General features: G+C 40.8%; 2 protein-coding genes across 2 annotated transcripts in view; one reads left to right on the top strand and one right to left on the bottom strand.

Moving 5' to 3' along the window:
• Nucleotides 1-6,155: 6,155 nt before the first annotated feature.
• The window catches only part of wdr17 (WD repeat domain 17), an 87,269-nt gene continuing 68,269 nt past the window's right edge, over nt 6,156-25,155 (bottom strand). Inside the window, exon 26 of the mRNA XM_035170745.2 lies at nt 6,156-6,211. Within this exon, the coding sequence (XP_035026636.1) occupies nt 6,164-6,211 (48 nt within the window). The 3' untranslated portion in view covers nt 6,156-6,163. The remainder of the gene's footprint in view (nt 6,212-25,155) is intronic.
• hpgd (15-hydroxyprostaglandin dehydrogenase) lies at nt 6,753-23,071 on the top strand. Its single transcript, XM_035170757.2, has 7 exons — nt 6,753-7,092; nt 7,938-8,061; nt 11,625-11,731; nt 12,955-13,051; nt 20,350-20,426; nt 20,504-20,667; nt 22,517-23,071. Exons 1-7 carry the CDS (start codon nt 7,000-7,002, stop codon nt 22,638-22,640), a joined length of 786 nt encoding a protein of 261 aa, XP_035026648.1. The 5' UTR covers nt 6,753-6,999; the 3' UTR covers nt 22,641-23,071.

The raw sequence follows: 25,155 nt of genomic DNA on the forward strand, positions 1-25,155 counted from the left end.
TCTTCCTTATTCACGGAGTGGTCCGGACGGCTGGTTACCGGCCAGGGACAGCGAGCCAAAATAACCAGTGAGCTCCCAACTATGGTTCGGAGCCGAGATACTGGCCAGAGAAGGTAACACAATTGTCAATGTTGTGTGTATAACCTAAGGTATAGTGGCGTTTCACTTGGGCTTATTTGAAGCAGGGATATTATTTTCTCACCTGAGATAAGGTAGAAGGAAAAATAGTTCACTCAGGAGAAAAATAGATAGTCTTTTGACCTAAAATTAGACACCAGACCGGTCTTATATAAACACAGGTCTAATATTAACTAAAAACTAGAACTAAACAAACCTAGGTAAAGATACAAACTGAAAAAAGCTCCACTCATTTTTTTACACTTCTTTATTGCCTTAAGGTATATGTATATATGGTTCACTAAGTGGTTTTGTATATTGTTCTGTTAATATGCTTAATATACATCTCTGGCTTGTTTTATGTTTTTACCCCATTTGTCTCATAGGGCTTTAACAAGGTGTGACATCATCTGCCCTTAAAGGGGACATAGCATGCAAATTCCACTTTGTTAGTGCTTCTACACGTTAATGTGGGTATCTGGCATGTCTACCAACCCAAAAACTCTGGGAAAAAAACACTCGCGCGTTTTGTTATAGTTCCTAAGTCAGAAACATCATGCTTGAGCGACTCGATTGAGCTTCCTGGGTTTTGTGTCGTAACAAGGCACTGGAAGTCTCCCTACATGGTCTTGTGATTATGTGATTGGGAAAATTAAAACTCCAGGACAACAGAAGGAGAATACAAAGTATGGGATGCATATTTGATAATTTATATCATATAAAATATGTAATTTATATCGTTTAAAATCATGGGGGGAGAGGGGGAGGGGGGAGCTGGCTCATTCGCATTTAAAAGGAACAGGCACTCAAAACAGGTCACTCTGTGGAGGGCTGTTTTATACAGGGTAAAAAGGGTGCCGTTTTAAATGATCCTTGTGGTATTTTGACCAAAGTATGTTACAGACATTTCATTAAGACCCCAAGGAACCATATCAACTTGTGGTAAAATGGGCATGCTATGTCCCCTTTAACCCTCAACAAGAGTAAGGAGAAACTACTAAAAAACCCTTTTAACAGGGTAAAAAGAACGTAGAAACCTCAGAGAGAGCCACATGTGAGGGATCCCGCTCCCTGGATGGACAGAAGTGCAATAGATGCCACATGTACATGTATGAGAACATCAGAAAGATAAGGGTATTTGCAGCATTGATTAGAATACAGTTTGTAGCATAATGGAAGGCAAATTATGTGATAGATTATTGTCGGTAATGGTATCTGAGTAGACATATTGTATATCAAGCAGTATGTAATCATAGTCCACAGTCAGCAGCCACCTCGATCAGGATCCACCATCACGATCGGATGCCACCATAGTCCACAATCATGATCCACTGCCGCCATCAGCTGCCACCTCCATCGTGGTCCACCATTATCAGATTCCAACACGCTACAGGATCCACCATTATTATCACGATCAGCCTGCACGATACAGGATCCGCCATTTTGATCACGATCTCTGATTCACGTTCCACCATCATAATCCTTGATGTGGCCGCGGCCCTGGATCTGCGGACGATAAGGCATAGGGACTCTCCGGGGAAGAAGTCAAGTCAGTAACATGTATTGATGAGATATTAATTTCTTTGATGTGATAAGGAGGGAGAAGAGGAAGGAGAATCTGGGAAGAGAAGCTCCATGTGTCATGTGTCCCCTGACCTTCTAGACCTATAGCAGCATAACTAAGAGCAGGTCTAAGACAAGCCTGGACCGGCTCTAACTATAAGCTTTATCGTAAAGGAAGGTTTTATGCCTACTCTTAAAAGTACAGATGGTGTCTGCCTCCCGAACTGAAAGTGGGAGATGATTCCACAGGAGAGGAGCTTGATAGCTGAAAGCTCTGGCTCCTACTCTACTTTTAGAGACTTTAGGGACGACAAGTAAGCCTGAATTCTGGGAGCGCAGTGCTCTAGTGGGGTGATAAGGTACTATCAGCTCTTTAAGGTATAATGGTGCCATATTATTAAGGGCCTCGAAGGTGAGGAGACGAATTTTAAATTGTATTCTAGATTTAACCGGAAGCCAGTGTAGTGAAGCTAATACATTAGAGCCTAGAACTGGTCCAATAGTGTTAATTGTGCTACGTGTTACAAGTGCTACATCAGCTTTAACAACGCCTCAGCAGGCCGCAGGAACACCACTCCAAGACTTGCAATGTGGTGTGCCCAGTCATTTGAATACTGTTGAATAACATCATCAAGGTACACATTACAGTGGGGCACATCACGTTTCTCATGCCAAATGCCATCCAAGTAAACTGCATAAAATGGTCTGGTGTTACGAAGACTGAAATGTCAGATACTCTAGAAGTTAAAGAAACCTGCCAATATCCTTTAAGCAGATCTAGTTTGGTGATAAACACAGCAGGACCAATGCTGTAAAATACAGTCATCCATGCAAAGCAGCAGGAACAAGTCCATTTACTGCATTGTGAAGAAAGGAGGTGTACCATCAGATTTAAGAGCCAGTAAACACAGGGTGCTCCATGGACTGCAACTAGGTTTTCCTAAACCATTTCCTAGCAGATGGTTAGCCTCTTTCTTCATCTTCTCCCTTTTCTCTACAGGACAACTATAGGCATGCTGCTTAATTGGAACGGCACATCTCCAAACAGATTAGGGAAGGACTGGAACAAATTGAGCACATCAACTCACTGACTCTAAGGCAGGTACTACAGATGCAAGTCTAGACTGGACAGAAACTCAAAACAAACTAAAAGTTGGACAACCTACCACACTGCTGTACATCATAGGGCACTGCCAGACCATCATCAGTTGTGGTCTCCATACAAATCAAGGAAGCAGATATCTCGTTGGGGGCAGGAGTCTCCACAGTATTTCCCTGCTTCCCCTGGGCAACTTCTCTGGAAAGATAAGGTTTTAGCATGTTAATGTGACACAAACCGTGTTCTCCTTCGGCGCTCAGGTGTGCGGATGACATACTGGTGTCAGACACTTTTCTTTTCACCATAAAAGGACCTGAGAAACAGGCAATAAGAGCAGAACCAGGCATGGGCAACAGAATCAGCACTTTATCACGAAGCTTGAATTGTCGCTCAACAGCTGTCTTATCAAACCTTCTCTTCTTGCTGCTCTGGGAGGAAGAAAGAATCCCCCTGCCAACATGGACACACGCTGTAAGCGCTCCAGACACAGTGAAACAAACTTCACCACGTCAGTCTTGGGCGAAGACCCAGAGAGCAACTTCTCCTTTAACACTTTTAACGGGCCACGCACTTCGTCACCAAACACAAGTTTAGAAGGACTAAACCCAAGGGATTCTTGCTTTGCATCAAGAGTGGCAAGAAGATCAAAAGGCAAACCCTCATCCCAGTCTTTCCCGGTGTCGTAACAGTGCTTTCGTAGCACACATTTCAGAGTCTGATGCCATCGTTCGAGTGCACCTTGTGACTCTGGATGGTAAGCGCTAGACACTAAGTGGGAAACACCCAGGGACTGCAATGTCTGTTTAAAGGTCTTGGAGATAAGATTTGTTCCTGTGGCAGTTGACCATGCCACGGGGCTCTCACCACAGCAGCAAGAGAAAACCCATTCGGGTTTCAGCATAATTGTATTAATTTTAAGACTCACAAACTGTAACTCAAAATACGCCAGCACTTCCTGCTGGCGTCTCAGCTTTTCAGCTCTGTCTTTGTGTGACTGTTCATAATTGTGTCTCTGTGTGGCTCTCTGTGTGTCCGTCTCAGTCCTTGTGTGTCTCTCTGAGGCAGCTCTGCTGCTGCCTTTTGTACCAGAAGATCAATCAGCTAACAGCTCTCACCTGCGTTGATTGATCCTCTGGTTCAGGTGAAGGTGCTCTCCCAGCTACCTCCACATACCCCCATCATCAAATTCAGGCCATGAGAGGAAGCCAGTCCGCATGCTGAGGCTCTTCCGGGGTGCAGCAGGCAGGTGTCGCCGCACGTAGGGACTCTCCGGAGGTCGGGCAGCTGGCCTCGGCTTTGCGAGGAGGCGTGGAACCAGGAACAGGGGGCGTCGACCTCACCACCGACAAAGGGCCACCGACAGGAGAAGGAGCAGGGGGCGTTGGCCTCACAACTGGCAAAGGGCCACCGACAGAGGCAGGAGCAGGGGTGTCGGCCTTATCAGGGAGCAGGGAGCATGGAGGAACAGGAGCAGGCCCCGACTGGGCCATCAGATGCTCCATCAGCGCTGTCTTCCTCTCTGCCTACCTCTGGAGAGCCTCCAGCTGCCGTCTGTTCTCTGCTGCCTGCTCCCAGTATGCAGCCAATAGTTCTCTGCCATCCGTACCAGCGCCATCTCAGCCTGCAGGTCTTCATCTCTGGCTGCGTGGAGCCACGCGTTGGGTGCCACTGTGGCAAATGACCATGCCACCGGGGTCTCCCAAACACAGCCAGAGACGAATGTGTTGCTTTTTAGCATCTTTTATTTACTTCACACAGTGCAAACATAACCTCAACAAACTAAACTTAAGATGCCAGCACTTTCTGCTGGTGTCCAGCTTTTCAGCTCAGTCTGTCATGAGTCTCTCCCGAGTGTCTCATGTGTCTCCCATGTGCGTGTCCCCCCTGCGCTGCTTGATCCTCTGGTACAGGTGAAGGTGCTATCCCAGCCACCTCCACTTACCCAATCAGCTCTTTCTATCCCGGAAGAGCCCCCATTTGTTACGTTCAGGGGATGAGGGGAGTAACAATATATATAACTCAAGGAAAACAGTAATTGGCAATGGATGAATAATCAAAAATAGTAATTTATTAACAATTAACTGAAAACTTCTTTCTAAAAAGGAAAGTGACACTGACTAACAGCAGTAAAAATTTTACTAAAAAGACCACAATATAAAACAAACTAACTGCTCATGCTACCAACAACAGCACACACGACTCGAGCAGAGGAGATCACCACATCCACAACACACACAGCTTGTACGCTGCCACCTGGCCCACTGGGGTGTCTGTCTGCTTCTCCCAGCCTCTTAACCACCATGGCCTCAACTGGTGATTGAGCCCAGCTGCGTACACTCACACATTGCAGCTGTTAGGCAGGGAAAAGAGTGGCACCTGAATGGACACTGGGGAGAGAGCAGAGAGAAGACACAACACGGCATGTAACAGACCATGTGACACATTTTCCATCTAAAACCATTATTCTGCTCCTCTGTCAGCTGACATCCATTCCCATGCTGAAACCCTAAATGCATATCAGACCATATTCATGAAAAATCAAACACAGTAACAGAGCGGCCTGCCTTATGTTAAAAATGTAAACCCATCCACAGCCTTTATAAGATCTGGAGCTCTGTACGGATCACTGTAGCTCACAGCACTCTGAGCTAACAAGCAGGCTTATCACTGAGATAATGATAATTTTCCAGTCATTACTTTTGCATTTTTTTAGGCACAAAAGAAACCCTTTTCATGTTGATCTCCTCACACGCTCTCAGTTAGTTTGGGTCATTCTTTGCCCCGTGTCTGATCTCATGGATGACGTCACTCTGAAACTGTCATCTTGATAATGCTTAGAACATTTCCAACATAAACATAGCATTAGAGAGCGATAGGAAAGTCATAAAGACAGCAAAAAGACAATATCTAACCAACGTTTTCTACAAGCTCATCTTTTCAACCATAAGTGAGTTTGATTTGAAATGCACTTACTGCTGGACAAGCTGCTACACAATGTACTTAAATATGTACAGTAAAATCTCTTTTATACACACATGATTGCAGGTCTATTTGAGAGAGAGAGGCACAGACATGGAATGAGACTGAGTGTAATGCCATGTGGAAAGATAATCTTGTGTCTGGCTATTCTGGTATCTATGTATTCTGTAGTATGTTTTGAAGGGGAGAGGCTAAAACCATTTACATCCAGGATGTGAGGAGTCTAGAATGATTTTTCCTGTCTCTTCCCCGAGTTACAGCATGTACAAGCACAGGGGAGTGAGATCCGATTATCTCCTCCACAGTTCTTATTGTTGCATTTGCCTCCTGTACTTTGGTTTGGTTCAAAAGCTGAGGCTTACCTGGAACAGGACGTCCCTCTTCTGCGATGAAGAGGCCCCCACTCTACTTCAAGTCATGATGGGTGATAGTGCTGAGCATAGCCAGGTCATCCTTGAAGGAAGGAAGTAAGATAAGGAGGAGGGGGGAAGGAAGGGAGGAGGGAAGTGAAGAGTACAAAAAGTAGGTTTTCCTTTTTTTAAAATCTTTTCCCATGTTTATTCTGTATTCTTTTTTAGGAATCTCAAGGAGGAAAGATATGACCATGTTTAGTCACCAGTTAGCTGCTGTTGTTTCCATTTATTTCAGCAGTGTCAAAATCAACATGCAGAGACCTGACGCCTAGTCAAATGTATCACTGAACATGTTGTGTAACAGCAGTCACACAGAAAACACATTAAAAGCTTACATTGCTGTGTTGAAGAGAAGAATGTGAGATTGACAACTTCTTATAAAGCTAGCATCCAAGTACCTTTCTTCTCAGGTCAACACAGATAGATTTCAGAGATGAGGTGAAGGCAGGAGGGCAGGTACAACAATCTTGATAAAACCTGTAATTATTATCCCACAGTTTACTTAACCTTTGATTACCTCTCTCTCTCTCTCTCTCTCTCTCTCTCTCTCTCTCTCTCTCTCTCTCTCTCTGGGAGGGAAGAGGGAGGGAAATCAGCCCAGTTAAGAGAATGAAAACACAGTGAGGGGTGAGAAAGTCTGATTGTGTTACATAGAGCAGATAGGTACATAAACACACATAGGAGGACTGAGCAAGAAGACAGAGAGAGGGAAAGTCTGAGTAAGTGAGTGAGTGAGGCACAGAGAGAGAAAGCAGCAGGAGAGGTGAAGTGTGACAGAGAAGGAGAAAGACAAACTGTTAGGGGGTTTGCTGCTGCTGTGCTGGGATCATGTCTCTTCAGGGGAAGGTGGCTCTTGTGACAGGGGGGGCTCAGGGCATCGGCAGAGCCGTGGTCCAGTCACTGCTACACAGCTTAGCCAAGGTCAGTACCACAGCGTCCAAATTCCCTTACAACTCTCCATTTTAATCCTCTGACTTTATAAACATCTTCATTAAAATGCTAAGTTTAACGAATGGTGCTTTCACTTTACTGCCTGTTTGTTTAAACCATGTTCCACATTAAGAGCTCTGCTCAGCTCTTGAACAACATTACTGTTGCCTGTTTTAACTTTACTAAAAATATTTACAGTGTACTGGAGCTGTCTGCAGCTCAACTGACTGACTTTACAGCAACACTGCTTCAGGCTATTTTGATGTGATTGTCTTTACTTTATTACATTTAATCATATTTCCTGTGTTTTATTTTTACTGCATCACCACATTTGTTCTAATAGTAATCCAGCAATGTCAGCTCGGCTGTTGACCTGCTTTTATGTTTTTTAAGGCCAGCACATATGCTGCTATCAAGAACTGAATCCATTGAGTTTTACTAATGTTTTAAAATGAGACCACGGAATTATTTTGAAATTATACAAACTATTATATAAGAAAAATGTATTTCAAAGGCAAAGCAAACAGGTTTTTAAGGGAGACAAATTAGCTTCTTACACAGGGTGTGAGCTTCATTCACACCCTGTGAAAGCCGGCTAATTGTGGCAAAGCACAAACATGACCATGTCATTATTCTTGTTTTTTGTTCCTCATGTGCTGTTCAAAACCACACGTGTCAAACCACAGCAGATGATATGAGTAAGCAGGATTCTCTCCTCTGTGCTGTAGCACTAAGTTCTGCAGAGATGAACACAATCGTTAGAACCTACACTCATTCAGCATGCCGCTGCAGGTGATTTAAAAAATGTGACTGACAAGCAGAGTTTTATCCTCCAGGTGACTGTGGTCGATCTGAACAAGACCTGTGGTGAAGAGTGCAAGACACATTTGGATGCAGAGTTTGGAGAGGGCAACTGCACCTTTATTCAGTGTGATGTGTCTGATGGAGATTCACTGAAAGGTAAGAGTGCCTATGGGACTTGAAAGAGAGATAAATGACAATGGTGCCTTTACATCACCTACCCCTTGTTGAGTGACATGACACATTCAGTTTGTTGATTTGTTGGCAGCTGCCCAGGCAGTTGTTATGACTCCTTAGGCAACCTGAGAAATATGACTGTGCACAAGAAGGCTGTACTAATCCCAATCCTTTTAAGCTTCCTCTTGATGAATGAAGCGAATTAAAACATCAAAAACACAGGTCTCTTTTTAGCAAGCATTTGAAGCTTTAGCCTGGAGAGCCTCTTTGAGTTGACAGCCGCAGTTAGAGGGTGTGAAAAAGCAGCATACTCAGTCAAGCAGACTGAAAAGGATGATCTGTGACTTTTGTCAAAGCAGGAGGTTCTTACCATAACATTACCTTAACAGTCAAGCTAAAATTATACTTATACCACACAACGTATACATAGATATATACAATGCTCCATGCTCTTCACTTTTGCCACTGCTGTTGTGTGTGTTTGTGTTTGTGTGTGGGTGTGTCTGGGTGAGAGAAGAAGAGAAGAAGCAGGGAACAGAGCGAGAGAGAGGAACAAGGTTTCATTGTCTGACATTGAAAAAGTCAATCCCTGCAGGCGAATGGCTGCGGAATGCTGTTTGGTGTTGCTCCTAACTTTGTGATAGCACTGCTGTTGATATGGACACAGTGTGTGTGTACATGCTAGCCTGCATGTCTGTGTGTTTGTGTGTGTGTGTGTGTCTCAGGCAGGTGAGTGTGTTTGTTTCTAATTGGGGGTTGTCCAGGTGTGGAATGCGGTAGGTGATGACACATGCAGGTTTTACCACCTCAGGTTTCTCCCTGCAGCTGTTTATCCAGCCATGTCTGTCTGCCCACATGGGGAGATAAATAACGAGGTGAAGGCTCATTCTTTCAGAGCACAATGCGTATCCATTTTTGTGTCTGTGGCCGACATGTTTTAAGTCAGTTTAGCCGCATACACAAGGAAACAAAATATGTGTGCAGTGAAGGGATCTTGCCTCATTGTTAAGACAGCAATGGAAAAACTGACACATTCTTTTGTAAAGAATTTCAAGTTCTACGAAACATAAAAAACATTTGGACGAAGAGATCATGTTTTAGGTGGGATTCCGCCTAAATGAAACTAGAATTGTGTCTTGTCAACCAGTCAGGCTGGAGGTTACATCCACGTCAATCAGACTAATAACATATGTAGTGAGGACTTTGGAGGAAATATAGCCATGACAGTAGATGGTGCCTCAAATATGTATGGTGTTGCAAAGAAGCCACATATTTAAAACACACCCTACACCCTCCCCACAGTTTGAAAGTTTTAACATTAGTGACATTATTTCATTATATGTTGAAATATAAGGTATGGTCACAATCTTCAATCCTGGAGGTAAAAAAAATGACCAGATAGATGTTTTAACAGAACGTTGTGATATCACAGTGATTGAAAATTATTTTTTATCCTATTAGAGAGTTGTGAGACATTTTGTAAAAAAACTAGCATATGAAATATTGAGTTGTGGCCAAAAATGTATTTTGTCATGTCACAGTTATCTTGGTCTTTGACTGTTGACCTTTGACGACCACAATTTAATCATTCATCTTTGAGTCCAAGTGAATGTTTTTTTCAAACATGAAGACATTCCCTTCTTGCGTTTCTGAGATATTACCTAATAGGCCTTTGTCAGATAGGATGCATCTGACTTGTCACATTAAGCATGATGTGATTAGGCAAATAAATTAAAAGGATGAAAAAAAATTGCCATGGGCAGAAAATATGGACTCAACATCAAGCAATGATGATGTGGTTCTCCTTTTACATAGTAAAAAGATGAAATACCTAGGTACACCTAATATTGACAATCAGAGTGCTTGGTTCAGAAGCTTAAACTGAAACACAGCTGCTTCAGAATGCCAGTCAGACTGTTGTATCAGCTGGAGTATTTAAATCCCAAGCTATGCAAAGGCCTTACATCTAATCTTAAGCAGCCCATGTCAGTGTGGGGGGAATAAGAGCAGACAGTGGACACTGTAACAGAATGGCTGAGGGTGTGTTCAAATACTCCATTTTGCTTATGAGGGTCCATAACTGAGTGAAATGACCCAGAAGTATTTTAGGGGCCCAATAATAGGAGGTGTTGAAATTCTCTAAATGACAAGGAAAGGAGCTTCTATGCTTTCTGTCTTCTCTCCTTTAGCATAGTAAACACTGGATCCTTTATGAAAGGAAAGGAGAAAATGCTGTACCACAATTATTTGCGGCAGCAACATTTAAAGCAACGCAACCTTTTAAGTAGCAACTGGAGAGAATATAAAAAAAACAACAGCTTTATTCTAGTGACAAAATCCAGACTTGATGTAAATCCTCCCATGATTGTCTGAGCCCCTGATTTCTTCTTTCTCACATCTGTCCAGGAGTCTGAACAACAAACATGTTAAACATACAATTCACAATATCATCATCAAAACTAAATGCACATATAAATATCATCATCACAACAAAATACAAATATAAAAGTCGTTTTGATCACCGATTGCAGAATGCATACAAAACAAAATTCTGTCCAATTATATAAGGTTTTCTCCACGAATATTCCTCATTTCATTATATTATTTAAACATTGCAGCTCCTCAGTTTTATTTTCATTTTCAATTAAATCTATATATAAACCATAACTGTAGGTGCACAGCCTCCAGCACAGAGTACCATACAGTCTGTGTGTATCTTCTGTGAAGAAATAAAGACAAACAGCAACCAAAATAAACCAGAGCCTGTCTGGACAGACTAAAGAGATCAGTGAAAACATCATCTTTTATGCAAGCGTGAGTTGTTGGGAATCTCCACCCATCTCTTACTTAAGTAATTGGTTATTTTTCGTTGTTGAACCTCCCACTTGAAATCTGATTGGTTCTTTTGGGTGTCAATATAACATTATGTTACTGAAACAAAGAATCGGCATAAGGTTACACTGCTTGGGTGAGTTTAGCAGGGTGGATTTTTGGTCCTCTAGCTGGAAAAAGGAAGGGGGTCACAGCGGGGGCGCGGCTTGCTCAGGGGATGCAGTAACTACCATTTGCAGTACATAGACTGCACTGAGGAGGCGCTTGGAATGGTAAAAAAAATCTGTAGGACGTTTCATACACAGAAAGGGCACACTGCAAGCAGCATAGTTCAAAGAGCCTTGGCAGTGAGTGCCCACCTCTGGGATTTCATGTACATACATCAGACACATCGACTTGCACACTGCCTCCAGTGTTGCCAAACAAATCTCACCAGAAGTAGCTATTGGCTCTCTGAAATGTAGCTAAAAGTTGCTAGATTATAATATAAAGGATGTGAAAGCATGATTATGCAAAAATAATTACAATATGTGCCTCTCCCTCTGCCCTTCTTTCCACAGTCAATCTTGATCAATTAATTGCATAACAGTGGAGAAATTCATCAGTTCTGGTCTGGAGTTTTCAGGAAATGGGCTAAAGCTGAAAATCCTGGTTTTCAGCTCTTATGATGTCAGTTTCTAAAGTTACTCACAAATGACTTTTATTTGTGCTAGATGCCTTCCAGAGAACTGTGGACCAGTTTGGTCGCCTGGACATCGTTATCAATAATGCTGGCATTAACAATGAAAAGAACTGGGAGAAGACCATACAAGTCAACTTGGTAAGATGGCAGTAAGACTTTATAAACCTGTAAAATCAATCTACATCAGATTCAAAAATGTGTACAGAGGCAAAAAATTGACAGTGTAAACAAATGATATGAGTGGTAAAGTTTACACACAGACATGGAAGAATGGAGGTTTTGTGAACATCTGTGTACATATGTAAATATAAAACCCTTTGCCTAAAGTTCCCTCACTGTGCTTGACACTCAAGTTACATGTGTAAATTCAAACCCAAGGTACATTTGACTGAATCCACTTCTGCGATTATTGTACGCTGGTTTGAAATTTTGTGAAACTTTCGTAGACACTGCAGAATGCCACCATATCACATGATATTAGAACCTTGCTGAAGCAGGACAGCTGCAGTTTTCTGAATCAGGTGCTGCAGTTTCCCTTCACCAATAAACCACTTCTAGAATTTTGTCCAAATTGGCTGGAGGCTTCACGACACATACAACATGTTCTCCGTTTTCATTAAAATAGCGAAATGGCGAAAAAGGTTGAAATAATGTCACAGTAGTTAAATGTTCTTCATTGTTCAGGTCTTGGTTGCTCAGCAACACAGTTATTTATCCTAACCAACTAATTAACCTTCATAATGGGCCAGGCTTCTCCTCCAAAATAGATGCAAAAAATTACAGCAACCACATAGTTTTGTTCTCACCTGCTATTCGCCTGCATTTAATTCACTTTTACCAGTGCCAGTACCCGTGAATTTACACACTAATAAAAATCATTATTGCGGGTTACCTGGCGTGACTATGACCTGTTTTTATGAGCCAATGAACACATCAATTTTCAAAATAATTTTGGGGGAGAAGTAGAATCGTGTTCTAAGAAAGTATCCTTTCTAGTTTAGTTTTTCTTTGTTTAAGTATATCACATACAATATATTACATAAATTACACCTGATCGCATTTAAGTGACCCAGTATTAAGGGGAGTCTTTACTTTCTGTCTTAGATAAAAATGGATCTCATGTTTTTTGGAATGATGTGCATAAGGAGTATACTCTCATAAAGGTTTAGTATGGAGGTTACAAAAGCACCTTGCTTCGCAGACAGTATTAGTATCACAGTTAGCAACAGATGTCCTGAGTTACAAACACAAGTATAAATACCTTAACCTTTCAGTTCACACATTGATCACTTTTAGTTTCACTTCCTGCTTAACATGCTGAATTTGCCTGCTGTGACCATTTTGTTTCTTTATCTTTGTAGACATCTGTTATAAAGGGAACCTACTTGGCACTGGAACACATGAGTAAAGAGTATGGCAACGAAGGAGGCACCATTATTAATGTATCCTCTATGGCAGGTAACAGACACACACACACACATATACTAACACATGTGTATTCCCATGTTTACTGAACCATTAAAGACAATGATTTTTATTTTGAATGTGTTATCAACCTTCTTTGACACATATAACATTAGTCAAGCTGACGAGGTAAACATTGTTTGAACTAAAAGACAACATGGAAACCAAACTGTTTTCTTCGGATTGACTTATTTAAGTCATGTTAATACAGATAGATCTGAGTTGTATACAAATTTACAGAGATGCAAACTGTAAAGGCATTTCCTGTCTCAGTTTGGTTTGTAATGAAGGTGAGATCAGGTGAAGCAGCAAAGTATTGGATTGTTTGTGGTAGCATGGATCAAGAAAACCTACAGTGATGAAGAAAATATATAACTTTTTTAAAAAAAAATTATTTATATATTTTTTCTATGCAGGCACATTCTAAAAAAGATAAGGAAAAGTGTTTTCACAGCACATTGACAAATACTGACTTGCTGCCAGAACTTGATGGAATCATTATGTCAGTTAAACGGGCTGTGGAAGGAAAAGTTTGGCAGAATTTGATTTTGCTGGACTGAAAACAAACAGGTGTAATGTGGACCCTATAACTTTTGTTGGCTCTCACTGCTTTCTCTCTATGTCAGTTTATTTATGTTGTGTTTGGTAATAACAGCAACTATACCTCACATTTAACTGCCCAAGCTGTGGTCCAAAAGCACTACAATGATCTGTGGTGCTTTGAAATTGGCCTCAGTGCATATAAGTTGGAGAGGAGTGACGTGAGCAATGTACAGTAATAGTGTGCAGCTATGGATATATAATGTCACACACATATTCTCTCTCCCACACCCATGCATACACACACACCCATTTGCACATTCCAGTAATAGGATGGTCTCCATTGTTATTACAAGATATCATTATGAATGGTTCTGTTGAATTGTGAATAGTGTACTACTGCAGATTTCAGAGGAAGGCAATATGTAGGAGAAAAAAATGACTGTACATTAACCATGAGGACTAACCTTGTTGGAAGGTAGGACGGAAAATGTATTTTCACTTTCCTCTGACTCAGGATCCTGCTGCAGTGTAGTCATTTCACTGGTATCAAATTACAGAGTAAAGAATATTCAGCCATTAGATGACAAAGAAGCAAACTGTTCACTGAAGCTGTTGGAAGTTTGTTAAATGTCCGAATACACAATTTTTTTAAATCCATGTTCATATTTAATAATTATAACACATTTGAATTTGCGAAATTAAAATGACAGTGTTGAGTATGACCTTTAGTATGAACTTTAGTGACACTTCAGTTCTAGACAAGGGTCAAAGACAAGGGTCAAATGTTACATTTTCTACTTTCCAAATGCTCTTTTGAAATCTGTTCATCTCTTTTTTGAGTTAATGTTATGTGTGAAGTGCATGACACAAAAATCAGCCACTCCAGGTTGGTGGATGTCCACTGTAAGTGAAAATACTGAATCATGGTGCACATATATGAATGTGTATGGAAAAGCTCCTGCTTCTTCAAAATCTTATTTTGCTCTTTTCAACGTACACCCTCACACACGCACGCGCACACACACAACACACACACACACACACACACACACACACACACACACACACAACACAGATACACATTCTTTCCCCCAAACAATATGCTTGTAATATGTTTGCCCATGTTTGGACAAGTCTGTTTGTTATAGGAATGAAAAGCACACTCACACACACACACACACACACACACACACACACACACACACACACACACACACACACACACACACACACACAGATTTTATCATGAGTGATATAAGTGAAAAACGATTACCATATGTCTGCTAACCAGAGGCTGAACTGTTCTAGATCTACAAGGTGATATGTCTGCCTGCAGAAATCAAGAACATCCACACACAGCACGGACTGTAACCAAACAACGCTTATCTTGGAATTCCATTAAAACATACAGCAGCAAAATTCTTCTCTTAAGTATGAAAACATGAAGTGCATCTAACAGAAAGCAGGGTCCTTTTCTTTTTAACTGTTGATGAACCACACAAAGGTCACCTGTAGTGCACGTTTATTTGTGTCGTGACGTATTGATAGTCTTACCACATTGCAATATTTCAATATATGTTCCATATTTCATAAAGATGAAAAATGTACTGCATCTCTACCCTAGACCTTGTTGCCTTTCGTGTGTAACTGATAGGTCACTCATGGGCTAATTATTGACTGCCTAAATTGCACAGCTGCACATTTGACATTAACATTTTCAAAAGCAAATCATTTAAACTTAAAGTGAAGGATGAAATAATGGTTATGTATTGGAGAAACAGAGTTTGTTGCAGAAGGCAGCACCTCCATTGTTATGGGAGCTAGGGCAGTGGAGCGGGTTGTCCACTAACAGAAGGGTTGGTGATTTAGACTGAACCCCAAAATGATCCTGACTGATAGACAAAATGCTTGATAAATAAGTACTGTATGAATGTGTGTGAATGTCAACTACACTGTAAAGCAGAAACAGGCGAGGACCCAAATGCAGACTTCCCAAAAGAAAAATTCCAGTAAAGGGTCTATATTCTGTCTTTTCAAGTTCTGCCCACAGGTGATCAATTAGAATATGCTAGGCAAGATAACAAAATCACAGAAAATAAAGCATGGTCATACACTGACTGAAAACACACTAGGGATTGCTATGACACTGACAGGTAAACTGACAAGACAAACTATAAATAGATAAACCCTATAAAATGCAGTCCTGTTTGTCCTGCAAAAGCCCACCTGTTTACTCTGAAAAACACACTGGATACTATCCACTCAGCAACAAACCACAGAGGTCATAATGTGGTCCATCTGGTACCAAAATATAAGTCTAAACTGAAAAGTAGAAAACCAGAGAAGAAAGTAATTAGAGTTAAGTTATCTGACAGTATAGAAAAGCTTTAAGGATGTATAGTGTGGGAGGAGTTTCATCATGGCTCCTTGGTTGAAATATCAACTGTAATAACAGACCACATCGAGTTATGTGTGCAGTCAGTCGTACTAACCAAGGAAATAAAAATCTATCCAAACAACAAAATGTATAACTAAGGATGTCAAGCATACAAGCATACTTATATTATACCATTACTAACAGTGACTCCTCAATTAATTTGTCATTGCTGCTCCCTTCATCTCTATCAGAAAGTTTCTTATGTATAAATACTTTAAACATTGACACACTTTTCCATCATGTTTCTTGTTATCAATGTTGTAAATAATCTTATTTTGCTGACGTTCTTAGTAGCACATGGCATCTATTGAACTTCTGTCCATTCTGGATAGGGGATCCCTCACATGTGGCTCCCTCTGAGGTTTCTATGTTTTTTCCCCTGTTAAGAGAGTTTTTTGGTTGTTTTTCCTTACACTTGTTGAGGGTTAAATTTAAGGAAATAATTCCAATTACATTTAAACCCGTATTATCTGTCGATATAACCAACAAATTCTTTAAAAACCCCATCTTGTCGATAGCTCTGTAAAGTCATTACAATTAACATTAGACTCAATAGCGCCTCGAAAAAAGAAACGTGTAAAATATAGTAAATTAGCTCCGTGGTATAATTCCAACACACTGACAAGCGTCAAGAAAACTAGAAAGGAAGGGGCGCTCCAGCAACCATGTTGAAAATCACCTAGCCTGGAAAGATAGTGTTAAAGCATATAAGAAGGCCCTCCACAAAGCAAGAGCTGCCCACTACTCCAAATTAATAGAAGAAAATAAAAACAACCCCAGGTTTCTCTTCAGCACTGTAGCCAGGCAGACAGAGAGTCACACCTCCACCGAACCCAGTATTCCTCGATCCCTGAATAGCAATATCTTTATGACCTTCTTTAATGATAACATTTTAACTATTAGAAATAAAATCAACCATCTCCTGCCCTCAGTTGGCACTAATACCCTTTCTCAGCTGATAATCTTACCAATTATTTAGACAGCTTCTCTCTGATCACCCTTGATCAGCTGACCAAAATAATCTCATGTTCTAACAACTTGTATCTTAGATCCCATTCCTACAAACTTACTTAAAGAAATTCTGCCCCTAATTGATAGTACGTTACTGAACACAATGAATCTCTCATAATCATCAGGATATGTACCACAGTCCTTTAAACTAGCTGTAATCAAAGCCAACTACAGACCGATATCCAACCTCCCCTTCCTGTCTAAAATCCTTGAAAAAGTTGAAGCCAATCAGCTGTGTGAGTTTCTCCAGGAAAGTAATGTATATGAAGACTTTCAGTCAGGGTTTAGAGCCAATCACAGCACGGAGACAGCCTTGGAAAAAGTCACTAATGACCTTCTAATAGCTTCAGATCAGGGATTTGTGTCTGTCCTCGTTCTGTTAGATCTTAGTGCAGCATTCAACACCATTGACCATCAAATTTTATTACAGAGACTAGAACAGTTAATTAGCATTAAAGGAACCGCCCTAAACTGGTTTAAATCCTATTTTTCAGATCGATTCCAATTCGTGCAAATTAATTATGAATCATCTGTGCGCACCAAAGTTAACCACGGTGTTCCACAGGGCTCTGTGCTCGGCCCAATTTTATTCTCATTATATATGCTTCCACTAGGAAATATTATCAGGACACACTCTGTAAATTTCCACTGCTATGCGGATGACACCCAGTTATACTTGTCAATAAAACCTGAACAGTGTAATCAATTAACTAAACTCCAAGCATGTCTCAACGACATAAAAACCTGGATGACCCGCAATTTTCTCTTATTAAACTCAGATAAAACAGAGGTTCTAATACTTGGTCCTAAACACCTTAGAGATACATTATCTAATGATATAGCTGCGCTAGACGACATTGCCCTTGCTTCAAATGAAACAGTCAGGAACTTGGGAGTGATCTTCGATCCCGATTTGTCCTTTAATTCTCACCTAAAACAAATTTCTAGGACCGCCTTCTTTCACTTGCGTAACATCTAAAAAATCAGACATGTCCTTTCTCAAAAAGATGCAGAAAAACTAGTCTACGCCTTTGTTACATCCAGACTTGATTATTGTAATTCCTTATTATCAGGCTCCAGCAGTAAGTCGTTAAAGACAGCAGCTTGTCCAAAATGCTGCAGCACGTGTCCTGACAAGAACCAAGAAAAGAGACCACATTTCTCCTGTGTTAGCTTCGCTACACTGGCTTCAGGTTAAATCTAGAATAGAATTTAAAATTCTCCTCCTCACCTTCAAGGCCCTTAATAATATGGCACCATTATACCTCAAAGAGCTGATAGTACCTTATCAACCCACTAGAGCACTGCGCTCCCAGAATTCAGGCTTACTTGCTCTTAGTTATGCTGCTATAGGTCTAGAATGTCCGGGGACACATGACACACGGAGCTTCTCATCCCAGCTTCTCCTTCCTCTTCTCCCTCCTTATCACATCAAAGAAATTAATGTCTCATCAATACATGTTACTGACTTGACTTCTTCCCCGGAGTCCCTTTGCCTTATCGTCCGCAGATCCAGGGCCGCGGCTGCGGCCACATCGTGGATTATGATGGTGGCTCAGGTATCAGAGATCCTGATCGTAATGGTGGATCCTGTATCGTGCTGGCTGAACTTGATAATAATGGCGGATCCTGTATCTAGCTGGCTGATTGTGATAATAATGGCAGATCCTGTATTGTGTTGGTATCTGATAGTGGTGGTGGACCTCGATTGAGGTGGCAGCTGATGGTGGATCCTAATGGCGGCAGTGGACAATGATTGTGGACTATAGTGGCATGGTGGATCATGATCTTGGTGGCTGCTGACCATGGACTATGATTACAACAAGACTGCTTGATATATAATATTTCTCCTCCGATACTCGACCATTACTGACAATATTCCATCAATTCATTGACCTTCCATTATGCTACAAAGTGTTTAGTCTAATCAATTCTGCAAATACCCTTATCTTGCTGATGTTCTCCATTACACGTGGGATCTATTGCACTTCTGTCCGTTCTGGGAGAGGGATCCCTCACATGTGGCTCTCTCTGAGGTTTCTACCTTCTTTTTACCTTGTTAAAAGGTTTTTTTTTGTAGTTTTTCCTTACTCTTGTTGAGGGTTAAGGGCAGAGGATGTCACACCCTGTTAAAGCCCTATGAGACAAATTGTGATTTGTGAATATGGGCTATACAAATACAATTTGATTGATTGATTGATTGATTGATTAGTGACAAGCTCGTGAACATAGTGAAACACAGCTAAACAGCAAAAATAGTTCTGTCAGGGGTAGATGAAGACCAAAGCAGAGCTAAAAGTAAAGAATACAAGATGTGGAGTAGAGGCACAACTTCACTTGTTTCCAAAGTGCAGAGATGAGAGAAAACAACAGCAACAACACTTCCAGTATGTAGCTTCATAGTTGTGGGACTGTGGAAGGAAACCAGAATAACTGGAGAAAACCTGTGCAGACACAGAGACATGCAAACTGTGCTACCTACTGCACCCCTGTCTCTATATATTTATACATGTAGAGAATTCACTGGCATCCAGCAGTGATGGTGCAGAGTGAAACCAACCGAATACCCCTTTTCTTACCCCTCGTTCCAAGTGTGTAAGGGAAAATCCAGGGTGACCCCTTTACATCACATATAAATTGGAAAGACCCTCTATAGAGCCAGTGTTTGGTTTGTCTGTACTGGGTCACTGTAGAAATATTGCTGTGCAACATGAACTCTCTGGAAGAGGAGGACCCCTTCCTGATCATGTGATCTTTAAGAATACTGTTTGTCCATATACAGGATGAATAGTTTCTATACACAAACATGACAAAATCTGTTTTTGTCACTTTTTGTCACTGTGCATTAAGCTTTGAAACACATGTAAAATTAAAGACAAACTCTTAAATTCTCATTCATTTGTCCTGAAGGAACAGGGCCCACAAACTCAACACTTCAGAAAACAGGAACATTTCAGAAATAAATATTTATTCTAAAGCACCATATATCAAATACCATTAAATACCCCATCCATGGCTTGACTGGAAACACTAATTTCAGATATATTTTACTTAAACATGTGACTGTAAAACCTGTAGATTTAGATGTTCTGGTGCAGCTGTGAGAAATATGAGCGGATCAGTGGTTGAAATGTAAGGCTGCTGTTCGGAAGCAGATGCAGTTGGATTATTTGCCTTGTTAAGGAATAACATCAGGAAAACTTGCGGTGGGCAAAAAACACTATATATCTGAAACAAAGTTGAATTATTTTAACTGAGTCTTAGTTCTTTTGCTGAGGTGTTTGTTTTCTTCTGTCCTCAGCCTTCCTCCATTCTCCTCATCAGCCTGTCTACACTGCTACCAAACATGGAGTCATCGGCTTTACAAGAGCTATGGCAGTAAGACACACACACACACACACACACACACACACACACAGTAGCAGATCCTTAGCTCATTCCACATGTCCTTACAGGACGCATCCACTCAGGGTAACTACGGTGTTCGTATCAACGTCCTGTGTCCAGCTTTCGTCGACACACCTCTGCTGCACTCGGTGGAACATGAGGACAACATGGGCAAGTTTGTCAAGTTCAAGGATGATTTCAAACGCAGCATGCACAAGTTTGGAGTTTTACAGTGAGTCATTGACTAACACAACACTGTCTACTTTCCTTCTGTTTCTTAACTTTAATGCAGACTCAATATATTTTACAGGGACAACAGTGCTTTGAATTAATAGTGGGATTTTGTGTTGATGGTGGTGAGGTACAACAAGAAGCCTAATTTCTTTCACTGTGTGATACAGCTGTGCTGAATAAAAATCTTTAAAAAACAAAAAATCTCTAAAAAGTTGGGAAATTATTAGGCTCAGTTCACAACAGAAAAATGGTTGAACTCGGACCTTTTGGATTCAAAAAATCTTCACTTCGTCATTTAATTATATTAGACATTCGGCCAAAAATGTGTTTTGTGATGTCACAGGGAGCTTTATCCATTGACCTTTTGATCCTTGACCACCAAAATCTAACAAATTCGGTTTTATTGGTGCAAGTAAAGATTTGAGCCAAATTTGTGTTAAATAGAGTGGGACAAGTAGACAGATTTTAAATATATTGTCTCCTACCACAGCCGTCACCGGAGCTGAGGATACTAAAAAATAGTAGCCAAGACATATGGTCTAATGAAAAAATTACTTTTATGCAATGTTGAGAGCCAAGAACCTTTGTTAAAAACATTTGTAGGCATACACATATAAAGCGAGCTTAACTTTATGACATGAAATTATAATTTTAAAGTCTGTTGTATTCATGAACCAGATGAATCACTGTATGACTCAACAGCCATGTACTTGGGCAGATTGGTGATTTGACATTATCGCAGTTTAACATGTTAGCATGCAAACTTTTGCTAATTGATTCCAAAAACAAAATGAACAGTGTATTTAGTTCTGCTAGATATTTGGTAAAACAAAAGAACTGGACAAGTGCAACATGATCATATTTAATGCATTTCATCTAGAGGTACATGAACGTCACGTCATGGTAACTGACCCTCAAACTGTTTGGATAGTTCAGTCTGGACCAAAGTGATGAATTGCTACAACTATTATTCAGCTTGATTAATGCCTCACAGTAACTGGTCAAAAAAGCCTAAGGTGCATGTGCGTCAGCGAGAAGACATGTCAAGATCAATCTGATGTGTGCTAATAAACTACTCTTCCTACTTGGTTTTTGTTTTTTCTCCTTGTGTGTTTCTTTTTCTTCCTGCTATTGAACTACTTCTACTTTTTTGCAAACACAGTTACGTCAGAGCTCCTCTGCTACTTTCTGGCCTTTCTCTGTCTCTGTTGTCATTACATTCTTTTTACATAGTGCTCCAGAGTTCATTTGGCTGTTGAATGATTATTTATGATTAAGTAATTTGGAGCAGTTCTGAATGAGAATGAAAGAAGACAAATGTGTATTCTTGCACTACACATAACAGGAAAGCTTCGAAAATCTAATAAAACAAAGTATAATTGTATAATGTGTCAAAGGTCACTATTACTTTACTATGAGGGTTCAATACAGTTGATACTGAGCATTGATCAGATTATGTGACCAAACTGTGCTCTGTGCTTATTGCTCTTGGGAAACATTTAAAAGTTAAAACCGTGCAGCAGGAAGTATTTTACTGTCAGAGGAAATTGAGGCCAGATGACCTCCTGACACACACATCCATAGACCCTGTTCTGACCTGGCGTTAACGTCTGTCATCAGTGATCCATCATAAGTGTTCAGCTTTGAGTTTGTCAGTTTGCACAAAGCATGCAAAATCATCTCCATATGTGCCTCCATTCTCTATATGTAAATAAACACAATTTCTTTTAACAAAGATGCATTTCCCTTGGAAATACATTATTGTTCACTTTGTGTTGTGTGTGTGCGTGCGTGTGTGTGTATAATCTCAGCCTCATGTTCCTCTTCCTCTCTGTGCTTATGTGCAGGCCCTCACTGATAGCAGAGGGCATGATGAGGTTGATCATGGACTCCAGTCTGAATGGAGCAGTGATGAAGATCACCTGCTCCAAGGGAATCCACTTCCACACCTATGAACCCATGTCTGCTTGAGCTTGGACAAACTGGACTCCATGCTGCTGCTCAAGGAACAGTGCAGCGCTTTAATCTGTCTCACTATAACACACCGCAGACTGATTCAGGACAACATCTGGCTGCTGTTGGGGTTAACATCTGAACTGCATCTGACCGGCATTTGAATTTTGATCATCTAAAAACTGTTTTTAATAATTCCATAATTATCGTAATTAAAACTCATCCACCTCAGACATGACTTTACTGTAAGAGTTGTAGCTGATTTGATAGATTTTTAAAAAAAATATCCAGTGGTATAGTTTGATATGGGACTTATTCATTATATGTGTGTGTGTGTATGGTTACAAGTTGTTCTCATTTACACAATCAGGCAACCCAAAAAAGTATTTTCTTGTGGCCCACAAACATGACATGAATAATAAAATAATAATAAAATAATTTACAATCACTGTCTCTGTAAACTACATACAAATTGTCTGACATCAAAATCTGTTATGTCGTCAGCTATACTGGCATTTGAAATGAGCACAGAGAGAGTAGCTTTTTACTGCCTCACAGGCCCTGACCCCTAGTGGGCTGTCTGAATTAACATACCTCATACACACAGACACCAAACCAGCGTATTAAGATTTACACACTGAAGGCTGTTTTGCTAAAGTTTATAGTTACAGTTTTGATTGTGGGCCGAAATGGAGAGATAATAATGTAACCATCGTAATATAGATGTTCTCTAAATGCCAGGCATGCAATTCATTGCACACTTCACATATAAAAGCTGCCAAAGTAATAAAACCTCATATTCTACAAACATTGCCAGTACTGGGGCTAAAAATGATAAAGTTCACAGGGTGATGCCAAAGAAAAGCTAAGTAAATCATTTTCAAATGTGTGCTCACTTTCAGTGGGCTTTAATGGGCTCAGTATTATATACATATGCTTTTACGACTGTGATTTACCAAAAAGGTTGGTGCAAGTGGAACCTTTGGCAATGGCACCAGAGGAAAGCTTATTATCGTTCATCCTCTGAGGACCTTGTCCATCCATTTCATATTTCATGTTGATCTGGTCACAGTTTGGACTGATTTTTATGATGGATCTGAACTGTGCTGGTAGGACGTACGTATCATATACATACTTCCATTAGATATTTCCTTAAGATTCTACAAATTTTACATTAAACTTCATAAACTTTGAATTACATTATTACATTCTAGTTTGGACATTACCTTGATGATTCAGGGGTGAATTTGAATATACAGTATACTATGTTTTTATTACTAAAAATAGTAATTGCATTATTTATAAATCCTGTAATAAAAGATAAACTGTCGCTCATTTTGCTGCTGCTGTCCTCAGTAAAAACCCATTAATCTCCCAGTTAAGAACAAGTTCATGATATCCTCAGATCTGTGTGTTAAACTGTTGTATGATGCAAAACAGTACAGTGGTGGGTTGTTATAAAGTACATTTACTGAACGTAAGTCAATTTTTCATATATCTGTACTTTACTTAAATGGATATATTTTTTAGGTACGATTCACTTTTACTCCACGCATATATTGTATCAGCAAACATATGTTCTTACTCGTGTTAAAGGGGACATAGCATGCCCATTTTACCACAAGTTGATATGGTTCCTTGGGGTCTTAATGAAATGTCTGTAACATACTTTGGTCAAAATACCACAAGGATCATTTCAAACAGCACCCTTTTTACCCTGTCTAAAACAGCCCTCCACAGAGTGACCTGTTTTGAGTGCCTGTTCCTTTAAATGCTAATGAGCCAGCTCCCCCCTCCCCCCTCTCCCCCCATGATTTTAAACGATATAAATTACATATTTTATATGATATAAATGATCAAATATGCATCCCATACTTTGTATTCCCCTTCTGTTGTCCTGGAGTTTTAATTTTCCCAATCACATAATTAAATGTCCCCTCTGCCCATCCACTACAAGCACACAAGCAGACAGACAGAGAAAGAGAGGGGTGGGGGGCTATGAAGACCATCATTTACCCCGAACCCCGACATTCCACGGGTACAACAACAAGCGGAGAAAGCAGAATCGCGGGCTGACCTTATATATACAGTCTATGGGGCTGACCAGCGCGGAGAAATGCACGTCCCATGTGAACAGCCAGGCGGCTGCGTGCTGGAGAACGGCGCTGCGCTGCCTCGCTGCGGCGCTTCCGCGTCCGGTGTAACCCGGCATAACGAGTGGGGGGGCTCGGTGTGTTTGTCCCACTGGTACAGTAGTGCTGAACACTGCGGAAGTCTTCCACACTGCTGCTGTGTGGCGCTGACACAAATTCCAGCTCACGCACGGGAGAGCGAGAGGTCGTGCCCGAGCAACCCGGGGGGGGGACGGGGCCAAGACCATGTAGGGAGACTTCCAGTGCCTTGTTACGACACAAAACCCAGGAAGCTCAATCGAGTCGCTCAAGCATGACGTTTCTGACTTAGAGGAACCATAACAAAACGCGCGAGTGTTTTTTTCCCAGAGTTTTTGGGTTGGTAGACATGCCAGATACCC

Source organism: Hippoglossus stenolepis, chromosome 2 (genome assembly GCF_022539355.2).
Source record: "Hippoglossus stenolepis isolate QCI-W04-F060 chromosome 2, HSTE1.2, whole genome shotgun sequence".
Classification (NCBI taxonomy): domain Eukaryota; kingdom Metazoa; phylum Chordata; class Actinopteri; order Pleuronectiformes; family Pleuronectidae; genus Hippoglossus; species Hippoglossus stenolepis.